At 40.4% G+C, this 19,712-nt stretch overlaps 1 protein-coding gene across 1 annotated transcript in view; it reads left to right on the top strand.

Moving 5' to 3' along the window:
• psmb10 (proteasome 20S subunit beta 10) overlaps positions 1 to 14,129 on the top strand; it is a 60,209-nt gene extending 46,080 nt beyond the window's left edge. Inside the window, exons 7-8 of the mRNA XM_050052819.1 lie at positions 8,608 to 8,759; positions 13,601 to 14,129. Of these exons, the coding sequence (XP_049908776.1) occupies positions 8,608 to 8,759; positions 13,601 to 13,712 (264 nt within the window). The 3' untranslated portion in view covers positions 13,713 to 14,129. The remainder of the gene's footprint in view (positions 1 to 8,607; positions 8,760 to 13,600) is intronic.
• The last annotated feature ends 5,583 nt before the right edge of the window (positions 14,130 to 19,712 follow it).

Here is a 19,712-nt window from a genome sequence, read left to right as displayed (position 1 = left end):
ATGCCAATTGCACGCTCCCTCAAAACTTGCGACATCTGTGGCATTGTGCTGTGTGATAAAACTGAACATTTTAGAGTGGCCTTTTATTGTGGCCAGCCTAAGGCACACCTGTGCAATAATCATGCTGTCTAATCAGCATCTTGATATGCCACACCTGTGAGGTGGGATGGATTATCTCGGCAAAAGAGAAGTGCTCACTAACACAGATTTAGACAGATTTGTGAACAATATTTGCGGGAAATGGTCTTTTGTGTGTATAGAAAATGTTTTCGATTTTTGAGTTCAGCTCATGAAAAATGGGAGCAAAAACAAAAGTGTTGCGTTTATATTTTTGTTCAGTGTATGTGATAGATGTGGCTTATCACCGGCTGATCATACTCATACTCACTTTGGTCTTCTCCTTTAATACATTAAGTAAAGTACTTGATATAAATCTTGAACCCAGCCCCTTGATAGCTATCTTTGGGGTACCACTTGCGCCACTCAGTCTCTCTAAGAAACACTCAGACGTTGTTGCTTTTACTTCTGCTTTTGCACTCATTGCCCGTAGAAATATTTTGTTACCTTCAAAAAGCCCTGATCCTCCTTCCGCCACATCCTGTTTGTCTAATTCAGTGTCCTTTTTATCATTAGAAAAGGAGAAAATATTCAGAGCAGCTCATCTGACAGTTTCTTCAAAAGATGGCACCCTGTCATTTATTATGTAAATACTCGATTCTCATTGAATCTAATTTGTAATCATCTTGACCATCTTTCCTATGATGCTTTTTTTTAGTATATATGTAGTGGTACTAAGTATGTAATGGCGCAGTTACCTGGTTTGGACCCAAAAAATCATGAGTCAGAGACCAGGCTGCTAAAGTTTAAAGTTCAGTTTTACTTGTGGTTAGAGAAAAAAGTCAATACCATACAGGCAAGGAAGGGCAGAAGGGCAGAGATGATGGCTGGAACGCTGAGTTTTGAGCACATAAGAACATCTGGCAAAGAATGAATGGGAATGGGCTGGTATGTATAATGCAAGGCTAATGGGGAACCGGGAAGAGGCATAGAAAGGAGGTCAATTGAAGGGAAATGGCACGATCTGAAATGACTGGAGAGTTAATATAAACCAAGAGAGGAGACCTCATAAAAAAATGTTAAGCTAAAATCAGGTTGACATTATGACAAGACAGTGCTTGCACAGTACAACAGAGATTATTTCCGTACTGAGCATGTCACCTGATTTTGATAACAGCATTTATGTGTAAAAAATCCAACCCAACCAAGCTGTTATCATTGTTCTCCAAAAGCTCAGTTTAACTCCTCCACACTATAACATGAGGCTTATGTTTTCATATGTATCAACTTAGAAGGCTGCTTTCAAAAAGCTCTGCTTTCTAGTGTTTAAATGCTGGCTTAAAGGGATACTTCAAGAATTTCAACCAGCTTTTTATGTGTTGGGACATGTGTTGGCCAGGAAACTGAATAGGGGCAGAGCAGAAAGCTTCGGATGGACGGCCTGGGGACAGGGCAAATAGGCAGAACAAATCTGGAGGTCGGCCAGGAGGCCGACATGACAGGCAGGGCAGATCTTGGGGGGCGACCAGGAGGCAGACGTGACAGGTGGAGCAGATCTGGAGGCTGGCCAGGAGGCCGATCAGACGGTCTGTGATGTAGATGGGACCTAACTTGAACTTAGCTCAGGACTTAAGACTGCTGCGGCTCACCAGGAACAGGAACTGGATCGTGCTGCAGCTCAGCAGGAACGAGGACTTGAGGCCGCTGCAGCTCACCAGGGGCAGGGACTTGAGGCTTCTGCGGTCCAGCAGGAGCAGGGTGGGGTTGCTGCTCTGGGTGCAGGTGTCGGTTGGGCTGCCAACTGGACTATGGGTGCAGGAGTTGGCTAGGCTGCAGGTGTCGGCCGGACCGCCGACTGGGCTCTGGGTGCAGGTGCTGGCCGGAGCCCCGAATGGACTTGGAGAGCTGGAGTTGGCCAGACAGCTGAATGGACTCAGGATGCAGGTGTCGGCCTGACTACCAGCGCCTGCCGGAATCTCTGCCACTGGAACAGGAGTGGCACCTGCCGGGACCGGAATTTGGGCTGGTTTATTGTGACCTGGAACTTAAGCTGGTTGCTGGTGACCTGGTACTGTAGCTTGTGGGAATTGGGAGAACGGACTCAAGACTTCTTTATGTGTGACCTAGGAGTCTGGTAGAGGCTCCGAGGACCCCCCCAGAGCCAAGCGGGTTCCCAACAGTGGGTTTACAGCTGAAGTTAGCTCTGCTGGGTCCATGTTTGGTCCCTTAGTTCTGTCAAGTATCAGTTTAAGGAGGACCCAAATGCAGACAAACAGGCAGGTTGAAATTTTAACAAAAAGCGAGCTTTAATGCAGCCAATAGAAAACATCTGGTACAGGCCATCCGGGAAAATACCATGAACTCAAATTCAAACAGAACACCAGGCAGGAAACGGAGCAGGGAATGACACCGAAAACACGAGGGTGAGCATCAGAATTAACGCAGGAATGAACACAGGATGATTGCAGGGATGAATGCAGGAATGAAAGCAGGATGAACACAGGATGACCACAGATGAACTGACATAGAACAAACGGAAAACACACAGGTAAATATACACAGAAAACTAATCACAAGAGTGAGACACAGCTGGATTAGGAAGACAGGCAAAAGGAGGGAAATGGAAATTGGCTGACAACAAGGGTGTGGAGGGGAACACTAGGGTGGAGCAAACAAGACTAATACAGAACAGGTGTTGAGGGAAAACTCTGGGAACAGGGAAGGACTAACAAGCCAGGTGTGACAGAAAACAGGTGGGAAAAACACACAAAGACAGCAAGCAAAACCAGACATGACACATGAGGAAAGACTCTACAAAATAAAACAGGAAGCAGATTAAACATGAATGACTAACATGACACAAGGAACACAAACAGAAAACTCCAAAACAAAGTCCCTAGGATAACAGAATATAAACAAACCCAGGATCATGTGTTGTATGCAATGGAGAGAACTGGACCTAAAAGCGAGACCCAGACAGCTGTTCAGTTTTGAGTGGCTTTATTTTCAAAAAAACAAGAATGGATGTCATGGGTTGAAGCTGGACTGATGAGCCACACCCAGACACAGAGAGACAAACAAGGAACCACAAGAAACAAAGGGGAGGGCGAAAACAGCTGACATATGAGGAATGAAGGAAAGGCACAGACTATGACATCAAGACATCTTATCCATTATTAGTTAACTTCCCTCCATCTTACTCACATCTAACTGCTCATTTCCCAGCTCACATCCACTGGAGGATGCATTTCACTTAATTGAGCAGATTTGCGCTGGGTCCAGGGCTGTTGGTTGGCTGCATTGATTTTTCCTTCCACCACCACAGACACAGAAAGTATAGAAGTGGGTCAAGTCAGCTCAAATAGTAAAACCAAGCAGTGCTGATCAAATATGAACCCAGATTCTGTTATTGTATTGACTCGCCTAAGATGTTTTCAGAAATATATTTTAGTACACTGTTTGGCATTTCTGTGAGAATTTGTGAACAGGAAGTGGGCGCCATACTGTACTGTGAAAAAGGAGGATGACAATACTTTATGCTTCTCAAAGTCAAGAAATATCCTTAAATGGCTGAATTACAAGGAGGCTACATCATCAACTCCCACTTAAGTACCGTTACAGTGTCAAGGATCCTTTGAATTCATCCAAGGACCAAGTCCTACCTTTAAAGAATTTTCAAGGATGCCTCCATATATCCTTAGCGGGCATGACGTACCCACAATACTTTGTGCATGATTTGCTGGACTTGAAGGCAGGGCTTCTTCAGTGACACACACCTGGGCACTCGCCAGCCTGTTCCAATGTGTGTTACTTGAATGCTAGAAAGGAGTCTTGAAGTGAATACCACAGCCTTTTCTCTGTTTTCTCTGGTCATGTAGAACCAATTTCAAAAGTATTTTTGTAGACATGCCAGTTTTATGAAAAAACTTCTTTCCAGCAGTGAAGTACTTCTTTAAAAGGATAGTCATATGGAGGTATTTTTGTGTCTTTTTGTTGCAATCATATAAAACTGTTTTGAGAGCATATTTCTTGAACTGCAATCAAAAATCAAGTTTGTAAGTAAAAACGTGTGATCATTTTGCTTATAAATCAGTCCTCTTTGCTTGCGAGTTAAAAACTTTTGCTTGCAGATCAGTCCTCTTTGCTTGCAAGTTAAAGTTTTGCTTGCAAGTTCAACTGCACTTAATGGGCAGGGCCTACGCTGATGGATGAGAGAAGAGTTTCTATTGGTGGGTTTGACGTGGCTACATACAGAGCGGGCTACACCCACGATTCCCTCTCTCCCACTGGAAACGCTCGACAGTCAGCATTACTGCTACACCCCGGGGCATCGATGGTACTGGTACAGTTTAGGCCCCACCCACCAGGTTCAACTTTTTACTTGCAAAACTTTTTGACTTGCAAACGACAAAAAAATGGCAAACAAAACTTTAGGATTTGCAAACAAAACTTTAGGATTTGCAAACAAAACTTTTGGATTTGCATTTTTCAATCAATCATTTTTTACTTGCAATAAAACATTTTTGATTGCAATATTTATGCTTTTGCTCTCAAATCTTATTTTTGATTGCAAAACCTACTCTGTTTGATTGAATAATGGAAACAAATGTAGCTCCATATAGTTACTTTAAAAGGATACAACCTTAAAACGACATTTTTCTCTAAATGTTGGCCTTGTGTCCACATTAAAGGGATAGTCTGGGTTTTTTGAAGTGGGGCTGTATGATATATATTCATAGTTAGTGCGTTACATCCAGTAGATGGCAATGGCAGTGTTCCCTGTTTGGAGAATTAGATAGCACTAACACCACAGAAGCAATGCATTACTGTGGATGGGGGTTTGCACCGTAATTCATTTAGCCTCTTTAAAAAAAGGCCTACCTTAAAAAAAATCAATATCAGTCTAAGTGAATGCTATATTGAGAATATTTTCACTGCTTTACCTTGCTGTAAGACAGCCCTTTCCTTTGGAAATGAAATAAACTACAACAAATTATGAGACTGTGAAAGTGTTGTCCCTGTTAATGTGGTCACTCTTCTGATGGAAGGCTGAAACAGACCCAAGTCAGCACTGCTGCGTTGTTGCATTTTTTCAGTTTCCAAATATCTTAGTATTGTGATCACTTTATTTTTGGTGTTATATCTTTATTGCAGTGGGTGGGAGATGTGAGAGCCTCTCTGGTGAGATCGAGCACAAACATCATCCCTGCAACATCTAATCTTCATTTATTTGTTGTTATATAATGTTTGGAGAAAATCCCTCTTACATGTTTGTCTTTCTGCCATTTTCTCCTCTGCTTAAGAAACTCTAACCCTCTTCGAAGTCTCCTCTGTACTCCTGACAGTCTTTGACATTAAGAGCTCCCTTAAGGGCAAGAGAATAACTTTTGTCTTTACCAGGCCCTAGTTTTAACTTTTCCCGAAAAGGGAAAGGGAATTCTAAGAAAACGCCATAATTCTAAGAATTTTCTTAAAATTTTGTCACTAGGAGCTAGGCCTGCAACGATTAGTCGACTAATCGGTGACTGATCGACTATTAAAATAATCGGTGACTATTTTAGTAATCGACAAATCGGTTTGAGTAATTTTTCATAGAAAAGTATTATAAAAGTACCCCAAAATACTCTTGTTGCAGCTTCTTAAGTTCAAATATTGGCAGCTTTACACACTCTCCCATGACGATGAACTAAAACCCTTTGATGTGAGTACGAAACAAGACATTAAATGACATAATTTTGGGGTTTGGTAGAGACAGACCGACAATTGTCAACATTTTCATACATTTTTTGATAAAATGATTAGTCGACTAATCGAAGAAATAATCAACAGATTAGTCGACAATAACAATAATCGTTAGTTGCAGCCCTACTAGGAGCATCTCTTTGTACTAGGAAGTTTTGTGAATACGGCCCCAGCATTCCACCTGCAACACAGAGAACTCTGCATTTGTAGTGAACACTTCTCTCAGTGGATTATTTAAAACCACAGCCAAATAAGTGAGACAAACACTAAGAGCACTGCTGTACCCAACCATCAGGGAAAATAATGCTTAATACCTACAAATAAATGAAACCACTTACCAAACAGACGGCAAAGTGTAAAGTGCTGGTATCTTCTGATTCAGAAAGATCCTGAGGTTGTGATGTAACCACATCCAGGCAGCAGCAGCTCACTGGGTCTGTGAGGATGCATTTACAATTCACACGTTAGCTTCTTTTCTTTGTGTGCCTCCAGTTTCTACAGGAGTTTCCCCCCTCTCTCTCTGTGAATTTGTTCAGTCTCCCTTTTTTTTTATTGCTGTTGCTCTTAACTTTTTATGTGTGTGTGTGTGTGTGTGTGTGTGTGTGTGTGTGTGTCAGTGTGCGTGTGCATTTCTAAATGTTCTTACACAGAGGAAGTCATAGAATTTCATTGTACATTTTGTGTTATGACAATAAAGATTCATTCATTAATTCAACTTCTCCTTCTCTATACCCTGGTTCAGAAAGGTATCTTTTCTTTCTCTAAAGTGAACGGCATTTTTTTCATCGCTGTCATTATCACTCAGTTTTTTAAATTTTCTTGTATTAGTTGTGGGCGGCATGGTGGTGTGGTGGTTAGCACTGTTGCCTCACAGCAAGAGGGTTCCTGGTTTGATCCCGGGTGTGGGAGCCCTTCTGTAAAGAGCTTGCATGTTTTCCCCGTGTCAGCGTGGGTTTTCTCCGGGTACTCTGGCTTCCTTGCACAGTCCGAAGACATGCAGATTGGGTATAGGTTAATTGGTGACTCTAAATTGTCCATAGGTGTGAATGTGATTGTGAATGGTTGTCTGTCTCTATGTGTCAGTCTGGCGACCTGTCCAGGGTGTACCCTGCCTCTCACCCAATGTCAGCTGGGATAGGCTCCAGCCCCCCTGCGACCCCCAAGAGGATAAGCGGTTAGAAAATGGATGGATGGATGTAATAGTTGTCTCATCCATGAAGTGTGGAAAGTCTGATCCAAACAGCTGACCCGCAGTGCAGTGGCATGTACAGACTTTTTGAAGGGCAGGGGCAAAAATAAAAAAAAGGGCACATACAGCGCGTTCTCACCACTGAAGAGGGCACTAAGTTCCGCGTGTTTTCGAGGGCACTTTATACATGTTTATATGTTATACAAATGGCACATTATATAGCCTTAAAACAGACGAACTAGACAGACTACTCAAGTTAGTTTGTAGTTAGGATCAGCATCCACGAGAACTGCGTAGATTCAACGTTGGACTATGAAGAACACACAGAGACATGGATGTATGAAGGAAATAAATCCCTGGGCTGGTCTGGGGGTCCTCCCCCAGAACATTTTCAATTAAGTAGATGCCATTTCCTGTATTCTAGTGCATTTTAACACCATATTAGCACAAGATAATCCAAACTGGTTCTGTGAGATATAGTTCTGGCTCAATATACAGTAGATCAAAAAAGGGCCCAACATAAAAGTCATTGCAACAGTAATGTTTCATAGTATTTCTTGGTCCTGGTCCTAATAGTCTTCTGGAGTTTAGTGTGTTTTTCCACCCAAGAGAGCAGTTGTGTTTTGGCAATCAGGAGGGCACTTAAGCACGCGTTTTTCCCAGCCAAGAGGGCAGTTTATCATGTTTTAACCAGCCAAGAGGGCAGTTTAGTGTGTTTTTTCTACCCAAGAAGGCAGTTTAGTGTGTTTTGCCAACCAGGAGGGCACTTTAGCACGCGTTTTGGCTCCAAAGAAGGCACTGTAGTGCGCGTTTTGGCTCCCAGGAGGGCACTTTAGTGTGCGTTTTGGCTCCCAGGAGGGCACTTTAGCGTGCATTTTGGCTCCCAGGAGGGCACTTTAGTGCGCGTTTTGGCTCCCACTGCCGCAGTGTAATACAGAACACAGCACAGCTGTGCTTTAGCATAGGATTATGGAAGTTATACATTTGAGGAAAAAGTAGCATCAAAGGAAAAAGCTGTCTCACAGCAAGGTAAAATGGCAAAAATATTCTAAATATAGCATCCACTTAGACTGATACTGATTTTTTTAAGTGGCTAAAATATGTATTGTTGCAAACCCCCATCCACAGTAGTACATTACTCAGCTTCTGTGGTGTTAGTCCTATCTGCTTCCCCAAACCAGTAGTGTGCCAACTACCACTTGCTGTTTGTAATACACTGACTATGGATAAGTACCGCATATAGCCCCACTTCAGAAAATCCAAACTATCCCTTTAATGTGGACACAAGGCAAACATGATGAGAAAAACTGTGTTGCAGTGAATCATATAGTATAGTCAGTTTGTTATGCTGATTTAAGGTGGTAATACCTCCATCACAATCATTGTATCAATGTATAGTTGTCTTGTAATATACAGAAGATGTGAGTCAATGGAACAGATAAGTTGTAGACTGAATTGCAAAAAAACTTTGTTTGTTCATTTTTGTTCCATCCTCCAAAATGGCCACCAGATAATAGATTGCTTATCTAGTTATTCAGTGTTCAGTACCTACTCAATCTTGTCCTCTTCTTTCCTGATCTCTTCTAATATTCTGCCTAAAAAACATCTTTCCCTTTCAGCTGGAAGAGGCCAAGCAGCTTGTACGAGACGCCATCGCTGCAGGGATTTTCTGTGACCTTGGTTCTGGCAGCAATGTGGACTTGTGTGTTATAACTGAGGCGGAAGTAGAGTACCTGCGAAGCTACGACAAGCCCACAACAAAGGGCAAAAGGTGAGCCACTACATATGTACCTTTTATCAGAGTTCTAAGGCAGCTATCTATGGAAGACAATGACAGTCAGATTTTGGCACTGAAAATTAAACTTGGTATTGAAAACAAGATGGACCTGAAAAAGGAAACATTGGCAAAGAAACAAGTAACCTCAGGCATTAAAACATTTTTATTCATGTTGATATTTTTTCCATTCTGAGGTGTTTTTTGATGAAAACTCTCAGATTGTATCTTCATGTCAGTCATTTTTCAGAGACAGCTTTTTCTTTGGTTGCTGTTATGGCATGGAAGGGAGTGGTTTGATGGGCAAGGAGAGCATAATTTACATAAAATTTGCATATTAACGCTGGCCATACACTGCACCATTTGAGCCCATTTCTGACTCAATCTTCGAGCCATACAACTGGCCCAATTAATTGCTTCTAGCTGACTGTCGTACATACAGAGGAATTTGTTTAGCTGTCTTCAGGGTCTTGCACAGTTGAAGCAGAGCCACAAGTAGATTCTCCAAGATCAGTGCCTTTTTCCTCACTCAGTCAGTGTACAGTAAAGCCTAAATCCAGTATTGGTGCTGCTACCTTGTGTGTGTGTGTGTGTGTGTGTGTGTGTGTGTGTGCGCGTGTGTGCGTGTGAAAGAGAGGGAAAGAGAGAGCAAGACAGAGAGAGACCAAGAGAGGGAGGGAATCAAAGCTTGGACTGACCCATTTTTACAGAAATGGATTTCTATCCTCTCTTATGAACCCTACATCCGCTGATAGCAGTGTTCATTTTGGCAGCTATTTTAGATTTAGTCTTAGTCTTGAGATGAAAATGCCTATTAGGTATAGTCACATTTTAGTCATTTTTATCCTTCATAGTTCTAGTCTAGTTTTAGTCAACAATAATTTTAAAATGTTTTAGTCGATGAAGATTCATGACATTTTAGTCATTATGGTTTTTTATTTTTATTTTTTTATCTTTAAACTAATCCAGTTAGGCTAATTCATGTATCAGAAATTACAATCAAGGTGACAGATTGTATAAAAAATTCATATGGACAATTTTTTCTACAACTGCAAATAATTTCTCCACATTTACAAAGTGTCATTTCTGTAGCAGTTTTTACAGGTGTAAAGGGGGATTTATACTTATTGGGTGTAGGGGGGGATTTACACTTATTTGACACTACAAATAACTAATCTGAGACAACTAGGATTTGTTAGGTTCATTGTAAACTTAATTAAAGTCTGAATTCTTTCTTAATCTGCAACGGGTTTGTCTGGAGGTTTAAACTCTTGTCCTCTCACGGAGTTGGTGATTAAAACTAAACTTTCATCTCTGTCAGAGAAAACTGATCTGAGTTCAGACTGTTTACTGACAGCACAGCTACCCTCACAGATGATGGAGCCTCCTACCTGCCTGTCAAACAGCATCAAACCAGCCGGTGGCTGCTTGCACCGCTGCCGTTTAGTGGCTAGTGAAACATCCTGGTGCAGACTATTTACTGGAGTTTACCAGCCTGTCACAGCATTTGAAGATAATTACAAGCATGGCTGTTCTCAGCTTTCATTGTCCAGTAGTCCACTACTAACATTTTTGTCATGTCTCATCAACAAAAATGAAACACAGATTTCATCTTCGTCTGTATTATCAAGATCTACTTTTAGCTCGTCAGCGTCTCGTTTAGGTAAAAAAGTTGTTACTTGTACATTGGAAGTTGGAATTAAAAAACAACATTTTAAAAAAGGGGTTCAAATGGTAAAGTGTGTGCCTAGTTTAAGGAGACCTCACTCTTTGGGCCCAGTTGTTTAGAAATAATCTGATTGGATCTGGGCTATGAGATTGTTTTAAATTAGCTGTTCAAAAACAAAAAATTGTTTTGTTATCATATTAGATCATGCATTCCAGTTTAAGTTTAATCTGGATCAAATGTTCAGTATGTGTTGATTAAAAGTTTTTGGTTGGATTGGGCATCCTTTGACCCAAAACATCCGGATCATCCTGATCCAAGTTGAAGGCCAGATTCAGGGTAGGTGGATTTCAGAAAGAGAATGCAATTAAACTTTTAAATTGGTCAAATAATGCAACATTTGTATCGTGTTAGAATATATACACTAAGTGATATTTTGAACTTGTTTTGTTTATCCATTACAGCTATAAAGACATTAGGTTACATTAAGCCTTTCAGCACAGTAAGTAAAAAAATCCATATAAAGGATTTTGCCCCATTTAATAATCCCCCAAATAGCTGTCAGTATCAAACAAAGAAATACTTAATATTAACTTTTATTTGTCACTTTATATTAATTATAATGACAAAGTCAAATCAAGTGCAAATTATAGGTAAATGTTTATATATTTGACTGATTTAAAAGTAGTTGTTTTTTTTTTTGTTTGTTTTTTTGCATTTTGTTCCTCAAACCCATCCTGAACCCACTCCTCTGCTTTAGGATTATCCTGGTTTTTGGTTGTCAAAGGTATCCCCATCCTACTAGAGAGTTTTGGACAACACATGGAATAATTAAGGTTAAATCCAAATTAAAACCAAGACTGGATTATGTGATCTTATCTGATTTTCTTTTGAACATGCAAATTTCAAGATTTCATCCAACCGGATAATGAAAGCCGTGATCGGATTACCTCTTAACAATTAGGCCCTGGGCCCAGTTGTTCAAAAGTAATCTGGCAGGATTAATTCAATCAGATAGGATCAATTCCTGAAATCCAGTTGTTCAAACGAAAAACAGGATTATGTGATCGGATAAAATCAGGTAATCCAATCCAGTTTTTTATCTGGATCAAAGTTAGTGTTGTTCAAATATTTGAATAGGGTAAGGATTACTTCAATCTGAAATATCAGGATTACCCTGATCCCAGCAGAGGGCTGCATTCAGACTGGAATACAAGGGAAAAATGAAATAACTCAAAAAGTAGTCAAACAAGAAAACTAGAACTTACAGACAGAGTTAAGAGAATGATAAACTGCATTTTTACACCACTATTTCTACAATTTGCATTGAGTAGTATATTTATGTAATAATAAATTTTCATACACTTAATACAGACGAATTCCCAAATCGTGGGTCCAATCGTCAATGTGAGCATACCAGCAGAGAGATATACTCATCCCAAACGCAGACATATAGTTTTTATGTTTGTGGAGTCAAAAATGCGATCTTGGTCGCAAGTTTAAGATGTGTTGCCCCTCATCTTTTCTTTTGAAGATCATCAGGAGGTTTTGTGTCATGTCACCTTTGGGCGCTTATACAATCCAAACCGTTCGAGTTAGTTATTCAGAAGTTTTGTTCAGCAGGGTGTGAGCTGTCATGTGTGCGAGTTTGAAGCCAATACGATAAATGATGTGGGGGAGATATTTTTTGAAAAAGAGCATTTTTGAAAAACGACATCTTACTTTGAAAGGGCAAATCAGGGGTGTCAGCACGTGATTTGTAGGTCTTGATGAGACGAACCAACCAGTTTTGGTTTTATCTTTCTACGACATTCCTACGGGCCACAGTGGCCATTTTAGTGTGCTTAGGTGGCGCTAGAGAGCCCATTTTGCCACTTTAGGGGTTAATTTTTTCATTTTATCAAATTTTTTGCCAGTCCTGACAAGCATGCCAATTTTGGTGAGTTTTTGAGCATGTTTAGGGGGGCAAATTCTGCCTCAAAGAGGCGGTGGAAGAAAGAATAAAGGTACCTTCGGCCGAGGTCCCTCATAACGTAACTTTTGTTGATGTTTATTGGTTGTCAGGTCAGTGGACTGAATGTTAAAGAGAAATTTACCATCAGAGGTTTTCTTTGTAACACCTTTCTTTCCAATTTTGAAATAAAAACACTTAATTTTACCCCATGCTTGCTGTTCTACCTGTTGTTCTCTTCAATATTTGTGTTTAAATGTTCAAATGTTTCAATATGTTCAGCTTGAATTATTACAACCGTATCATGACAAAGTAGGTGAGGTTAACATGGTTGTGGATAAAATAATGAATTTATTGCTAATGAAATATTCCACAAAATGGCTGTTAATATCAAACAAAATATAATTAATTAAGGATCTTTTACTTTGTATGAATTATGGTGACCCCTGCATCCCAGTTAAAGTACTGGTAATCCTTAAAAGTCTGTACCTGGATCAGAGTGATCCTACCCAGTTCTTTTTTTAACAACCAGGACAAAAGAGAACTGGATTACGTGATCTATGGAAGAAAAAAATGGATTGCCAAAACCGGATCATTTTTATCCAGATTACACCTTTTGAACAACTGGGCCCTGGTGTTGAAATACCAAATTTTGAGTTTTAATCCTATCCAGATAATGTAGATCATTCTGATCTGAATTAAATATTTTGAAACATTGGGCCCAAACTCAGGATCATGTGGACGCAGATACAAACTTTCATACATGTTCTAAACAAAATGCAAAATAAGTGTTTGTAGAGAACCTTATCCAAAGCCTGTTGGATAACACCTCAGGCTTTGCTGTATTCAGGCTTTGCTGTATATGCGTCCCTGAAACAAGAAAACTGTGTGGACAAATAACATATTAATGTAAACCTGAGACCCACTCATTGACACCCAGCTACTGTCCAGCTAATCTGTTCTGCATGTTTTGAGTGTAATGGGTAAAAGTGAGCAGTCTTACTTTCTGACAGAAAACAATTTTCTGTCTGTTCAGTGTTGGGACAGTGTACTGTTTTTGCATGGATGTTACCTTTAAACTCTGCTACTGTATCAATATTAAAATTCTGGCTGCAGCACTGCTTGACCTACAGAGTACATTGCAAACCTTACAGCACAGGACAGAGGACTTTAAGCAAAACAGACTTTTTTTCACTCCTTGTTTGTCTTTTTTTTTTCCAGAGAGGGGCAATACAGGTATAAGCCTGGCACCACAGCTGTCCTGACCAAAACTGTGACCCCGTTCTCTCTGGATGTGGTAGAAGAGTCTGTTCAGATTATGGACACTGAATAAAATACAATGAAATGCTTTGTGTGGAATCAGATATACTAAATATATAGTAAAACATCATTATACTACATGAAGAGAAAGACTGTGGTCAATATACTTTAAGCAGGTTGTTCAGTATCTTCACAGCATCATTGCCTGTAAACACTTTTGTTTGTTGCAGTGCCTGCAAATTATTTGGCAGCCACATTGGAAGAGCTGGAAGACTGTAGTTTTCAGTTTCAGTTATTAGACTGTTTATGGCTTTTGGTAAAAAATAAAGACTACAAACACTCACACTTTCACACAGTATGCCAAAAAAAACTACTGTTTTATGTTTAAATTATCAGAGGACTTATTAAAAATCTGTTGGAAACTATTACCTCTCCCTCAATGCAACGTAACTCCAAACTATGACACTTATTAAAAGCTTGATGTTGGAATGATTTCTTGTATTTAATTTTTGAAGTATATTTCTAAACTCGTTCTCTCTGTGTCATCCAGCTTCACAGTGGGATTCATATCCGAACACTTAAACTGAAAGCTGTGATGTGTATGCTGTCGCTCACATCCCCACCCATTTAGCAATTTCGATATATGTCAACAAGCGCTTCCCAAAATAGTTTATCCCGCCCACTTGTTCCAAACTGATTGGTTGGAAGGAGGAGGGATGTGTAAACATGGTAGGGTTTAATTTTGGTGGATTAGCATAAACTGTACTCTGTAACATCATGTCAGCTACCTCAGATGGAGAGACTGGGAGTGAAATGGAGTGGATTGAATCTAGAGCAACGAGGCTTAAGAGGGCTATGAGAGAAAGAGAAAAGCTACCAAGAGCAAGAAGTTGGATGGATGATAGTGAGGCCAACTGCAGAGCCAATGTTAACAAAAACGGAAAAGCAGTCAGAATGATAGACAATTATGGACACAGGAAAAATGAGTGGACAGTCACCAGTGCCCACCATCCTGACTGATTTCAATCAGGATGGTGGGCACTATCCCCTGATTAAACTTACCAGAGCATCTGAAGATGAGATTGGTAAAATTAAATTTGACAGATTTATGAACATCAAACGAGTGTTAATACATGCAGCTAGCAAACAACAGCAGGAAAAGATACTCAGAATGTTGTCACTAAAAGGGAAAAGGATGAAAGCTCATGTCCCAGGAACAGTGGCAAACCTGAAAGAAGTCATTCCTGAAATCCCACTAAGCACGTGAATGAAAATAAAGAGGAGGTTCAAGGAGGAAAAGTAGTGGAGGCCTGAAGGATTAAGAGCAAAAGAGATGGCACTTTAAAGGAAACCCTGTCAGTAATAGTTCAGTTTGAGAAAATGTTCCCTAAATCAGTCCAAATGTTGCATGAACCACAAAGTGAGGGAATACATTCCCAAACCTCTCAGATGTTATACATGCCCAAGAATGGGGCACACAGCACAGCAGTGTAAAGCAAAGTTAAGATGTGCAAGATGTGGAAAAAGAACAAGTGTTGTAACAGTGGAGAAAACAGTGCTGCATTTGGAAGCTGTATAGTTCAGAGAGAAGCTAGAGAAGTCCAGAGAGTTAAGATAATGATCAAAGTATCATAACACAGAGACACTAAAGAAAGTAAAGGGAGGCAGGAACAAACAATACATGTCCTATTGCGGTGGCCCGAAGAAATCATGTTCAAAGAAACAGTAACACATCAGAAAATCAGGCCCAAACTGACAAACCTGTGCAAAATGTTTGTGCACAATTAACTTTACAATAAATGTAAAATTGACACGAGCACGGTTACATGCGCACAATAATCAGATAACTGGGAATAATCAGGTAATGGTAATAATCCGATTTGACGCGTTTACGTGCACTTCAATAATCTGATAATCAGAAAAACCTGGTTTACATGATTCAGTCCTTCAGTTGGATTTCTCCTCAAGTACATGACATAAAACTCAAACTTCCTGTTACAGTAGGTACTCATATCCTTGAAAAACCTCGAAAAGTATGCAAGTCATATATTTGCAAAATAAAGCACTCACCATGCTGACGGCTTATATTCTTACAGTACTGTTTGTTTTCATCATTAACAAATACATGTGAGAGCATTCTAATGTGTAGTTTATCAATGTGGAGCCAATTTTACATACTTTGGGTAGATTCGGAGTAAAAGTACTGCAAAGTGCATTATACAAGTGTATTGTATATACACTTGTCACACAAAGTGCATAACATAAGTAAGATAAAAAAAAAGTGACAATTTAAACACTGTGAATATAAAAATATATTATTTTATGAAAAGTCTTTATCTGAAAAGAAACAAAAGCTGTCAGATTAACGTAGTGGAGTAGAAAGTACAATATTTCCCTCTAAAATGTAGTGGAGTGGGAGTATAAAATAGCAAAACCCGAAAGAAACCAGATTAAAGGGTATACATGCACGGAATAATCTGACCATTGGGGAAAAAGCTAGGTGTGTTTATCTGATTTCTCATAATCAGATAATGGCTTTTATCTGATAAAGCCTATCGGATTATGCTGTTTACATGACCACTTGAATAATCAGGTAACTCCAGAAATCAGATAATGATCGGTTTAGTAGTGTGCATGTAAACGCGCTCAATGACACAGTAGTAGTAAATAAAGTGAACTTAATAGTCTTCATCTGCGCAGACCTTTAATGTTGCTTCTCAGCTGAAAAAGAGAAGCGATAGAATCTAGACTATAGTGGAGGCAGCAGGAAAAAGATGTAAAAGCAGATCAGATGCACTGCTAGCTGCTAATGGAGCTGACAGAAATGACGTACAAAATGCGAGGATCCTCATAGCCAAAGTCCATGAGTTCAAGAGGTATATACATTAATTAGAAGTAGAACTTAGTTACGATCTCATTTACAGTGTTATAAGACAGGACAGACCTAACAATCAAAATGGTGGAGGGTGTCCCACTTTCGTCAAAGATGGGTGGGCCTATAGGGAGATTCCCACCCCTGAAGATATGGAGCGTGTCATTGTCTTTTTTCCCCATAGACATTTGTCCATCGCCTCTCTGCTCCTGTCATTGTCTTGTTCTCTCTGTACTCCTTTGTCACTTTACTTTAGTGGTCCCTGATTTTTGGTATGGCATTCTGACGTTGCTAATCAGGCTGCAGTCCGCCTCATATGTTTACATTACCAGCACTTGCGATTTCTGCCCATTGCACACCTAACCTTATCTGTCAGATGGACTGAACCAACCAGAGAACCAGTTATGTAAGTCAGTGAGTAAATTGTTGTACTTGATCCAGTTTAAAGGTCAACCATAGACCTTTTCATGAGCCACCCCTTGGCCTTGGGGCGGGGTCATCTGTACCCTTTGACCCCCCCGACAGTGGGCTGTGGCTGAATCAAAAACGTGCGGACTTCACTGCACTTGCAGACTCGCAGACTTTATGGGCATGTTCACTGGAGGTCCAGGAGTGCTGAGGGCTGTCCAAATCCACAATTCAACCGGTCCACAAGGGGCCTCAAGCAGACTTTCTGCAGACTTCCAGAGAGTCCGCTTGGGGTGCAGACTTCAGCAGACTTCACTGATTTACTAACCCACAATTCATTGCAATACAGACGTGCTGATGTGGGTTTTTGAATTGTCTAAAAAAATGTATAATTGTGTCAAATAGTTATTGACAGTTAGACCTATTAAAATGTTACTTGAATTTTGTAGGCCAGAAATAATATTCAACCACATCATGATACAGAGATATGTATAAGTATAGGTTGTAGAAGGACTGAGAAAAAAAAAAAAAAAGTCTGAAAAACAAAAAAAGGTCTTCTAATGTAAGTACATGCCTAATTTATTGGGTTTTAGTCCTGTCCTTGTATAGCCTGTATGTTCTACAGAGATGTAAAATACATTTTTGTTGTCTGCCAGATAGCCTCAAGTTGAACGGTCATCAAAGCAGCAAGTTCCTTAATCCTGTGTAGGCCTAATATTAGCTGGTCTTTCTTTGGTATGGAATTGAAAGCGCGTTCCACCGGCAGACGTTATATCCAATTATCCATTGCTGTTATCCACAGCAACCGTAGTGCTGTAACTCTAACTTGTTAGCTAGCTGCATCTGTAACCGACAGACCCTGTGTTGAGTTGAGACTAGACAGTAGCTAAGCCTACTGCTGCTTGCTTATGTCCCATAGGCTGCTCAGAGCTCTATGGTGCAAGCATTTTACTCGCATTTGCGACTAAAAATTGTTTTGTGCGAGCAAAAGAAATCATTCAGGAGCACGATTGAGTGAGTACAGATTTCAACCAGCAGCAGAAACAAAAGGCAAATCCTGTCGGTTATGGGTTGAACGGAGGTCACAGACAGGAATATGGTGCACTAGTATGGCCACCGCAAGATAACGTTTACCGGCGAACGAGAAGCCCGGCTCCAGGTCCAATAATTTCCTCTTCGCTGGTGTCATGCTCCACAGTGACTGTTAGCACCCAGCCCACTGTGGGTCTATTAGGGAATATGCTAAAATATACCAACCGGGCTGCATTATGTGTCTGGTTTATGCACTGATAAGGGACTGCTCTTAACTTATCAGAGGAGGAGGGTGACTGGTTGATTTTTATTTCATTTTGATCCCCCCCTGTAGCCACAAATATTTTTCCTTGAGCTTTTCGAAGTGACTGGTGGATTTGATTTGTAAAGCTGTTTTTCCTCCCAGTCCAAACTGATCATTCATTGACCCATGTTAGAGACTGACCTAAGCCTATTGCCTAACAAACCGGGCGAACTCCGGGGATTTTTCGGACCTAATTGTGTTGCGGAATTTTGCACAGCGGCGACTGGATCTTTGCTCTCAAACCACAAAAAAAATGTGATGGCACAACAGTCTCCTTCAGTACATTATTCTATACTTTCTTTTGATTTTCACATTGGCTAGTCATCCTGTTTAATTTGTCTTCTGATTAAATTGGAACCATTGAAACAAGTTGTAGGAAGCCTCTGCAAGTAATTGGTTCCTGGCAGACAGTCTGTGCTGCAATAAAATGGTTAATCAGCAGTGCCGTGCACTGTAGAGCCGATGCTGCTGGTTCTGCCGGCCTGAATAGAATATAATGTCTATAGCCTTACTGTTGTGTACAGCATTTATAGACTGAGCTGAGTAGTGATGCGCGGGTCGACCCGTAACCCGCGGGACCCGCAAATGGACCTGCGGGTCGAGCAGTGATCGTCTGTTAAATCGGTCTGTAAATGATATTTTGACATTATTGGCTATTACTGTCATGGCATCCGAAGGTACTGATGCGTTGAGCAGGTGACAGTCCGCGGTCGTTTTCAAAACACACTTGTGTCACACACTCCAAAAGAAACTTGTTGAAACTTTAAACAATAATTTATTTTACAAAACGGGGGAAACAAACGTTGACAAAAACAGTTCCATAATTCATATTAAATTAAAAAGATAATGAAAAACAGCTACAAGTTAGAGGGAATAGTGATAAAGTGGTAAAACTTGGCATTGATCCACAGCCTCAGACGGATGCGCTCAAGCGTGCCGTGCGCACAAGCTCAGTTGGTAGGATACTATATTTTCACATTTTTAACAATGCAATTTAAAAGTTTTGATTTTTATTGATAACCTACATTTACCAACAACAAAAAAGACTACATTTAGCACCAAATAAATATGTTAAAAAAAATAAAAAAAAGTAAATAAATGCTAAATGCTCATGTTACTTTCAGAGGCACTAGCTCACTTCCTGTTTGAATTAGGTCATGGGTGTCAGTGCCTGATTTGTAGGTCTTGAAGAGATGAACAAGCCAGTTTTGGTTTTATCTTTACGACATTCCTACGGGCCGCAGTGGCCATTTTAGTGTGTCTAGGTGGCGCGAAGATCGTTAGGAGGTTTTGTGGCACCTCACCTGTCAGAGGCCATAAAATCTAAAACGTTCCAGTACTGACAAAGTTCTTCAGAGGAGCTGTTCAGCAGGGGTTGGCCTGTGATGTGTACGAGTTTGAAGCTGATACGTGAAACGGTGGGCCATTTAGTGTGTCTAGGTGGCGCGAAGACATTC

Source organism: Epinephelus moara, chromosome 9 (assembly GCF_006386435.1).
Source record: "Epinephelus moara isolate mb chromosome 9, YSFRI_EMoa_1.0, whole genome shotgun sequence".
Classification (NCBI taxonomy): Eukaryota; Metazoa; Chordata; class Actinopteri; order Perciformes; family Serranidae; genus Epinephelus; species Epinephelus moara.
The sequence above is the reverse complement of the archived record's forward strand: the minus strand, read 5'-3'. Positions and strand labels throughout refer to the sequence as shown.